The sequence below is a fragment of the Sorghum bicolor genome, chromosome 3 (assembly GCF_000003195.3).
Source record: "Sorghum bicolor cultivar BTx623 chromosome 3, Sorghum_bicolor_NCBIv3, whole genome shotgun sequence".
Lineage (NCBI taxonomy): Eukaryota > Viridiplantae > Streptophyta > Magnoliopsida > Poales > Poaceae > Sorghum > Sorghum bicolor.
In genome coordinates, this window is record NC_012872.2 from 2,370,064 (window position 1) to 2,379,914 (window position 9,851).

General features: G+C 43.0%; 1 protein-coding gene across 1 annotated transcript; it reads right to left on the reverse strand.

The window, feature by feature from the left end:
- LOC8084322 (protodermal factor 1) lies at window positions 7,867–9,461 on the reverse strand. Its single transcript, XM_002457120.2, has 3 exons — window positions 9,258–9,461; window positions 8,616–9,150; window positions 7,867–8,494 (listed from the first exon to the last, which is right to left on the reverse strand). Exons 1-3 carry the CDS (start codon window positions 9,367–9,369, stop codon window positions 8,143–8,145), a joined length of 999 nt encoding a protein of 332 aa, XP_002457165.1. The 5' UTR covers window positions 9,370–9,461; the 3' UTR covers window positions 7,867–8,142.

The following is a 9,851-nucleotide window of genomic DNA, read 5'->3' on the forward strand; positions in this document are numbered from 1 at the left end:
TATACACACATGACAGCACCACCTAGAGCATCTTTTCAATATGATTGCTATACTCCTGAAGTTTCTGCATTTGTGCATTCCTTGCATTCATAGCATGATTTGAGGGGGGAGTTGCACTCCTTGGGCAAATCTTGATAAGTGCATGTGTCAACAAGGGGGAGAAAGTTACACACAAAAAGAGAGACATGCATTCATTTGAGAGAGATTGCATTTGCTCAGGGGGAGTTGCATTTGAGTTACTTTTGCTAGATGTGTTGAGCCTTTGCCTCTTCTGGAGGGTCTAGTTGTTTTCTGGCTTTTCAAGTTTTGCTAGCGGTGTTGAGCCTGTTTGCCTCTTCTTGAGGGCTAGCAGTGTTTTACTTGGTTGTGTCGAGCCGTTGCCCATGTCTTTGGGGACCAAGTTGTTGGCTTTGCTTTACTCATTGTGAGTGACCCGTTTTGAGCTTACACTTGAGTTGGTTTTCTCTGGCTTTGTGTTGGTGTTGACAATGCACTCATCAAGGGGGAGATTGCGAACACATGGTTTTTACATAACCATTGTGGAGTACCCTTGTTGTGTGATGAGCGATTGTCAACATGCCAACATTTTGGTGGGTTGTTGGTTCGGTGGTTCTACTGATATCCTGGCACAGGGTTATGTGTCGAAACGGTGTCTCTTGGCTTCGTGATGTGCAGGTGTGGAGTCTGGATGCGGTGGCAGCGGTCGGGTGAAGGTCAAGTAGGGCGTGCCGTGCTGACGGACCGGTTGCGGTGAAAGGCGGACGTGAGGCTTGGACTGACGGACCAGGCGACCGGGTGGCCAGCTGCGGTGGCTGACACTTGGGACATCGATAAGCGCAAGTGTACATGGCGGGGGACGCGTACGGGCTACGCTACTCGCGGTGGGTTTCGCGGGTTTGGGCCTCAAAACCCGGGCGGAGGTCCCGATGCGGACGGATGGCACGTGGCGGCATCGGTGAGATCGCTTCGGAGCGAGGCTACCGGTGAGAAGGCGCGGTGGCCGTCGGATTTAGGTCATGTCGAGTTGGACTAGAATGCCCCTGGGGCTAGCTAGTTCGCTCAAAAATATCTAGAGACATCTGGGGAATATGTAATATATCTGATAAATAAGCCGGGAGAGTCCCCCGTCTCCCCCAACCCTCTCCACCTACTGCTCTCTCCCTCTCTCCTGTGGCTCTCTCTCTGTAGGGTTAGTTTTTCTTTTTTAGGTTTTCTCAAGAGTGCCATGAACTGATTTTTTGTAGTGATTGTACTTGTGTTTTTGACATGGGAATGGAGGCCCGAATCCTCCTCGTGCCCTCTGGGATTCGTCACATTTAGTTGTGATTTTTGGCCCCCAAACTGTGTTTGTGCTAATGTTTTTCGCGAGTTACTGTTCATCATTTTCTCCCGTTGTTGATTTGTGCTTGTCTTGAGTTTTCTGTGGAATTTGTTTGGCTGTGATGATGCTCCATCAAGTGATGTACCTGCTCACCAAGTGATATGATTCAATTCCACTCGTGCATCAAGATTCAAGCAATTTTTGATTTTGGGGAATTTTTCGAGTTCTTACTCGTGATCTGAATTTCCCGGAGGGAGAACTCGTCTTGGGCCATGATTTCCTGGAAATAGCTTTTCTTCTATGCTGTGATTACCTGTGCAAATTTTGGGAACAAATCATGAAGCTTTGGTCAAGATTTCTTTGATTTTTGGCTCACTGTTCTTCCTGTTCGCAGCGCTCTGTTCCTGTTCTCCTGCACTTACTCTGTCTTTTGGTTTTGTCCTGCGGAGAGCAGACCCTCCGACGGGCTCCTTGTTCATTGTGAAGGTCGAGCAGCAGGAGCTGCGCTCGTGCTCTCAGGCACCGAGCTAGTGCTCGTCCATGTGCACAGGCACCCGCCTGTTCTTGCTGTGAGGTAGAGCACTCAAGCACAAGCAGCAGCTGCTCACCCGTGGATTCCAGTAATCAGCCTCAAGTTTGTCTGCTTGCTTTCGATGTTTGTTTTGTATTCGTTCTCGGTCCCAGAATCTGTGTTCACATCCAGCAGGCAGCAGTGCCCATCGTGAGCCAACAGCCAAGGTGATTCAGTGCTTGATTGTGATTGGTCAGAAGCTAACTTGTTTCATCCGTGATTCACTAATTGTTTAAAGCTTGGAACATTAAATTACTTTTGGATTCTCACGGTTGTGAATTGTTTAGTTCTTGTTGTGAGTGGATTGAGCAGAGGAGAGAGTCACATACCACAAGCATCTAGCTCTGCAGATGAAATTTTCAAGGGATTTTCTGTCCAATTTTTTTGCAGCCATGATTTCCAGTTTCGCTCGTAATTTAGTCGTTTGAGCTCCAAATCGTGTTCCGTCTGTTGCGTTGGTTTTCTACCGCTGTGAGTAATCAATCTAGGTACTCTCGTCACCTGTTGGCTAGAGTATTTTAGGTTTGACAATTTGCTCTTGTTTGGCGGTGATTTTGGGACAGAGGCCAAATATATATTTCCAGAGAAAATTTGAGGCTCCCATTCACCCCCCCCTCTGGTCGCTGTTTTCGGTCCTTCAGTTACGAGTCCTTCCTGACCGTAGTAGTCATGGTAACTAGTGGGGGCATTGGGTCCCATGCACATGTGGGCTGGCGACCGGTGTTTGGCCCTTGCGATGGTGGCAACTGTTTCAATGTGGTCACTATGGGATCTTGCTTCCCTCACCCAAATATGTGGTGGTCAAGGCCCATGGCAGCTTGTCCATGGCTTGTTGGTCGGAGTCGAGCCAACGATTTGGCGAGAGGCAGAGCCATTCTTGGGGTAGCTAGATCCAAGACTTTTAGCCTCGGTAGTGGCGCATAGACGTCATGTGGTGACTTCACTATATAGTGGTGGGCATTGCGGACCATGGCTCTTTGTGGAGCTCGAGGGTGTCGATGACATGGCCTTGACCAAGGTACCGAACTCCCAATGTGTTGGTAGTAGTTTTGTTTCTATGTATGGGTAGTGGGTGCAGTGCTTTGGAGGTGCTGGCAAAAGCCATGATGGTGATCTTGTCAGTCTCGACAATGGTGGCATCTTTGGGCGTCGTTTTCCTTCCTAGAAGTGTTGTCATGGCACTCCATGGCTCTCTTGTCCACTAATCTCTAGATGAAAACCTTGGGTCTAATTTTGAGGCAGGCAGCGTCAGCGACTCTCGTTGTATTCCTCCTTAGAGGCATTGCCTCACATGTCCATCTTCATGCAACGTCAATCAACCGGTATATGCAACCCTAGCCTCTTAGGTGGTCAAGCTTCGAATTTGTGCAAAATATATTTTGGTGTTGTCTTCACTAGGGGAATGAAGGTAGTTGCTTGCGGGAGGTCATGATGCTTGGATTATGTAGCAAGTTCGGGTGGCAAAATCGATTTAGGGATGACCGGATGATAGGGATTTCAATTTTATTCCTTTGTTTATATCATTACTTTCTATCACCATATGGTGGAGTATGGTCTAAGAAACATGGGCCTATTTTGTTTAGTTTCCAAAAATTTTGCAAAATATGAATAGTACCACTTTCGTTTGTATTTGACAAATATTATCCAATCATGTACTAACTAGACTCAAAAGATTCATCTCGTAAATTCCGACCAAACTATGCAATTAGTTTTTATTTTCGTCTATATTTAATACTTCATGCATGCGTCTAAAGATTTGATGTGACGGGAAATCTGAAAAATTTTGCAAAATTTTTTGGGAACTAAACAAACTGTAAATTGATATACTCATGATTTGTGAATGTTGGAGGTCGGATCCCTTTATGTAGAAAAATCATGTTCAGGTGGGCATGATGTGTTGATTGTAGTTGCCTAAACCTGAACAAGATTGTTTACAAGAAGTGTTTGATATCAAGGTGCACAAAAGGGCCAAAACTTTTTTTAATACAATACAATACAATACAATACAATACAATACAATACAATACAATACAATACAATACAATACAATACAATACAATACAATACAATACAATACAATACAATACAATACAATACAATATAATACAATATAATATAATATAATATAATATAATATAATATAATATAATATAATATAATATAATATAATATAATATAATATAATATAATATAATATAATATAATATAATATAATATAATATAATATAATATAATATAATATAATATAATATAATATAATATAATATAATATAATATGTCAATATGATCATACCAATGTCAACCAAGCTAGCCCCAACGATTGGATTTTTGTATAACTTCATTTCTCCAAGTTGAAACTTGAAAGGGATAGGTCGAACAAGTATAATGGTCCTTTATTGGTGTAAGCACTGACCTATGGGCCTGTTGGCCACGTTTATAAAAAGGTTAGTCAGAACCATTGCCATGTAGGACGAAACCAAAGATGCATTTATTTAAGCGAGGGAGGAAAACATCAGGTTTGTAAATTAAAGCTGGAGAATTCGTGATGTGACTAATGTCTGGTCTTCCCGTTCAACGACAAAAAGACTCCGGTATACATACATGGGGGTAAAAGAAAACTTTGTTCTGAAATTTCTGGTAAACCATGCAAAAACTATTCCGGGATGGAGCAATTTTCGTCATCCACTCCAATAAGGCCCGTGCTTTTTTAAGGCCCAAGATGAGCGTTGCAATACTTGGTGCGCTCAGTGCAGTGGTTCATTTTTGTGCTCCACCCCACATACTGTAGATGCCATGGTGAAATTTGTCGTGAATTTGTTAGTAACAAGTGCGTAGGTACATCATGCAAGAAATGTCCGTGTGCTGCTATATAGGTCGATCAAATCTTGTATACAAACAATAATAGACAGTTTTGGTGTGTTAATGTGAAGTCCACTTCAGGTCCGTCAACTTTTGCAAAAGTCTGTTTTTCATCCCTGAACTTCAAAACCGGATAAAATACATCCCTCAATTTTTGAAACCATGCATATTATGTCCCTGACATGGTTATGAGCGGTTTTGAAGGCAGTTTTGTCTTTTTCATTTTTATTTATTCTGGCTAAATATTTGTAAAATTATAGTAAATCACATAAAATTCATAAAATAGTAATTCTAACTTTGTTGAACTTCAGATAAGTAGATCTACATAGTGAACATATAATATAGTATGCTTTAGTACAAATTTTTTATTGTAGCTTTAGATCTGTGTTTTTCTATAATTAATTAGAATAATGCATAGCTATAGTTTGTATGGTGCAATTGTGGTGAATTTTTTATGTTAGACTAATTATTATATATTTAAACTATGGTAAAAATTTCATACTCATTAGATCATGTATAACTTAGTTATAGATTTATTATAATTTAACAAGCATAAACCTAAATAAATCTATAACTAACTAATACGTGATTCAATGAGTATAAAATTTTTACTATAACTCAAACATAGAATAATTAGCTCACCATATAAATTTCATCACGATTAGACCATAGAAAATGTAGCTATAATTAATCTAATTAATTAGAGAAAAACATAGATCTAAAGATACATCAAAAAAATTTGTACTAGAACATACTATATTATATATTCAATGTGTAGATCTACTGATCTAAAGTCCAACAAAAATTGAGTTTTCTATTTTATGATTTTTATGTGATTTACTGTGATTTTTCAAAAAATTCAGCCAAAATAAATAAAAAGAAAAAGGTAAAACCGCTTTCAAAACCAGGTCAAGGATGTAATGTGCATGGTTTTAAAAGTTGAGGGATGTATTTTGTCCGGTTTTAGAGTTCAGGGATGAAAATTAGACTTTCGCGAAAGTTGAGGGACCTAAAGAATCAGCTCCAATTTTCTGGCCTCGCAAAGCTTTGGGCCCATTCAATCCATGCGTGGAAAGCGCGCTTGGACTCGTGGAGTTAGCTGGACCTGATCTACCAATTCGGCCCAGTCTACCAATATGGAGTGCAAACATCATAGTGTAGTCTGGGCCGCCATCAAACGAGAATAACTTTGGATATATTTTCCTCTGTCCACTAAACATCGATTCCTAAAATCCGTGTCAATCAAATTTTTTTATATTTAATTAACTTTATAGAAAATATCAACAAAATCTATGACATAAATGTGCATCTTATAAAAATATATTCTATAATAAATCTAATGATACTAATTTTATACCATAAATTTTAATATTTTTTTAGAATTTTAGTCAAAGTTTAAAAGTTTAACTTAGAACAACTCTAGAAATATATTTTTTCATGGATTGAGAGAGTACTACTAGGTGGTTATATGAATTTTTTCCTAAAAAAAAGTTGGTTCTAGGAGTGAGGTCTCGCCTAAGGATCAAAATGGTCGGCCCTCCCTAATTAATCACTTTCGATTTCACATTTTAATCTAAAAAAATAGGAACTGAAAATCCGAATCTGAAAAGAAAATTGGTGCCGGACATTGCAAAAGGAGCTCTAACACATGGATAACGGTCGAGAGCTGGGAAACAATGCATGTAATCATCACTTACTTCCTTCAAACATATTGAAGTAAGAGATAATTACACGTATGGCCTTCAAAAAGGTACACTTTCTTTTTGTGGTCGTTTTTCTTGAACTTACCTATAAGATCCGAAAATAAAAATTCCTTACATGTACGGCCTTTGGTCGTATTCAGGCACTTAACGACGTTAAGTGAGGAATAAAATGGCCCCTGGCGAAAAATAAAGTCAGATTTTTTTTGTCTATTTTAAATTTGGAGTAATATTATGCAAATAAGGTCATGAATAACGGTACATAATAAGATGCATAATCAGATGTACAAACACATCGCAATAAAATTAGTTTACCAAATATAAAAATTTTGCACAAATCCAAATTTAAAATTGACAACTGCACTTTGTTTTAGTTTTCGCACCTTGTATAGGTAAGTTCAAGAAAAAAGAGAGGAGGCTACGGAAAGGAAGGTGTATTTTTTTAAAGGCCATACAAGTAAATATTTCTTCAAGTAAACAACATGGCCATGGTACTAGACAACTATACAATGTTTTTACTATTTTTCCAATAAGTTACTTGAGTAATTTTTTGTTTTTAGTGAATCGGCTGGGCTAGAAGATACTCCCTAAGGTGTAACGACTTTTGTTCATGTCTTATAATATAAGACGTCATCTCTTATAGATATTAATGTAGTAGTACTAGTGCTGAGACTGAGAGAGAGAATTAAATATGGTCTTAATCTTTGAAGCAGAGATGGTTATGCCTTATATAAGGGGGTTGATATTATTTGGGAAAGAAAATCGTAGGAAAATCGAAGGAAAAGAAACAATCGTTGGAACAGGCTGAACTGCAGATCGCTAGAGTTCCGGGTCAATCTGCAGAAGCACTTCTCTTCTGATGGGCCAACTGATCGCTGCAATGGGCCTGCCCAAGAACCTCGCGCTTCCCTAATTTTTAGGCCTTATTTACTTCCATCCAAAAATTCAAAAATTTTTAAAATTTTCCGTCACATCAGATCTTTAGAGCCATGCATTAAGTATTAAATATAAATAAAAATAAAAACTAATTATACAGTTTGGTCGAAATTGACTAGATGAATTTTTTAAATATAGTTAGTTCATAGTTAGACAATAATTAACACAAACAAACGAAAGTGCTACGGTGTCGCGAAATAAACTAAACAAGGCCTTAGCGTTGTTCACCTGCACATTGGCGGGAACCTTCTGACAACATTCTAACACCAAAAATTTCTGCACATTTAAATAGTTTTACATACTCTCTCCGTCCCAAGTCAACAAATTTAAATTTGATTAATTTATAAATTTTTAAGTTTGACTAATTACCTGCTAGTGATGCATGTAAAGACGATGCAACTAGTAGCGCCAAGAAGAACTAGTCATTTCTTTGCAATTGTGGCCTTGCCTTTGCCTGAAACAGGATCTCAACACCGAAATCCAATCAAATACTGAATCCAGTAACAGCTCAGCTACGACGATACTGCGTAGTTGCAGTTCGTTTCATTCATTCATATTCTTCCTTCGATCGATCCACACGACAAAAAAAAAACAGCAAAAATAACAGGATCCAACAACTACACAATTGCAGTGAGCAGCTAGGTCGGTGTGCTCACTGAAACAAAACCACGCACACAACCCATATCAAACCAACAAATAGACATGCACAGGCACGCTCGATCGATCCATGCAGCACTCCTCTCTCTCTCTCTGATCTACGCCTTGCCCTCGTTGGCCTTCCTGAACGCCGCCGCCTGCGCCGCGGCCGCGCCGTCGGACCCGCCCGCGGCGGCCGCCGCGAACGCGTCGCGGACCTGCTCCGTGGTGTAGGGGAACCCGGCGCGGGTCATGGAGTTGAGCAGCGCGGCGGCGCCCTCGCGCAGCAGCGCGCCCGTGCCGTCCGCCCGGGTGTTGCCCAGCGCGTCCTGGATGCTCATCATGTTCGCGCCGCCCACGCTGCCCGCCGCCGCGCCGAAGAAGTGGCTCATCGTCCCCATCGATGACGACGTGCTCGGGAACCGGCCGCCGATCGCTGACCAGATCTCCATTGGGTGCGACCTCCAGTAGCTGCTCGATTGATCGATGATGGAGAGTAGACAATGAGAATTTGTTCATCAGTGACCGCATACATGCATGTACGCGTCATGTAGTAGATGTATGTATTCCATGGGCAGCAGCAGTGGCTTACTCGCAGGTGCCGAAGCTGTGGGGGTCCATGGGGACGAACGACGTCGGCGACGAGGTCCCGATGCCGCCGTGCGAGGGGGAGTTGCCGCCGTACGCGGGCGTCGGCGAGCTCCCGTAGGCGCCACCATGGGCAGGCGATGGGGACCCGCCTCCGTAGGCGCCGCCGCCGCCGGGTGTGGACGGAGACCCACCATACGCGCCGCCGCCGGGGGTGGACGGAGACCCACCATACGCGCCGCCGCCAGGGGTGGACGGGGAACCACCGTACGCGCCGCCGCCGTGAGACGGGGAGCCACCGCCGCCGGTGGAGGGCGACGTCGGAGAGGAGCCGGAGCCGCCGTGGGACGGGGAAGGCAGCGTCCCGCCGTGCGACGGCGTTGGCCCGTACCCGCCGCCGCCGTGGGACGGCGTCGTCCCGGGGGAGCCTGAGCCTCCGTGCGACGGCGTCACGGGCGTGATGCCGTGGCCGCCGCCGGTCCCCGGGAACGAGCGCGGGTCCATCCCCGGCACGCAGTCCGGCTTCTTCACGTCCTCACCTGCGGCGGTGCAACGGTACCACGCAGCACAAACACATCAATGCAAGCTCAACATTGACATTGTTGGACACAGCACCTTGGCTCTCAAGAAAGAAGATGTGGTGTACCTTGGCTTGCCTTCTCCATGGGGCTGGCCCTGGACTCGACCACGGCCACCAAGGCCTGCGCGGCCAACGCGGCGAGCACGAAGCTCGCCAGGAGAGATCTCCGCGCCTCCATTGCTGCTGCTGGATCCTGCTCACTCCTCTGTTGCTGAGTGAAGTGGTGGTGCACTGTGGACTGTGTTTGGAGCGAGATGAGATGAGCAGGCAGGCAGGCAGCGCGTGGGTATAAATAACAGGAGCAGAAGCTACCAGACTGGCGCCATGGAGAATTGAACGCGAGCGTCGTGAATTCACGACGCAGTGGGTAGTTGGCGAGGGAATTCAATGCATGCGCGCATCAACGACCAATAATGTCCGAGTAACAAAATTTTTCTCTTTGAACATATAAACATTAAATATAATAAAGAAAATAACTAAAACGATCGAAAACGTTCAGAATATTTCCATTCGGTTTTTATCCTTATCTCCGTCTCATATCGTCGGCCTCATTGCTTTCTTTTTTTTTCTCGAATCAAGGGTACTCCCTTAAAATTTGAAGTGTTCAAATAATTTTGAATCAAGTAACTCCCTTAAAATTCGACGTGTTCAGATAATTTT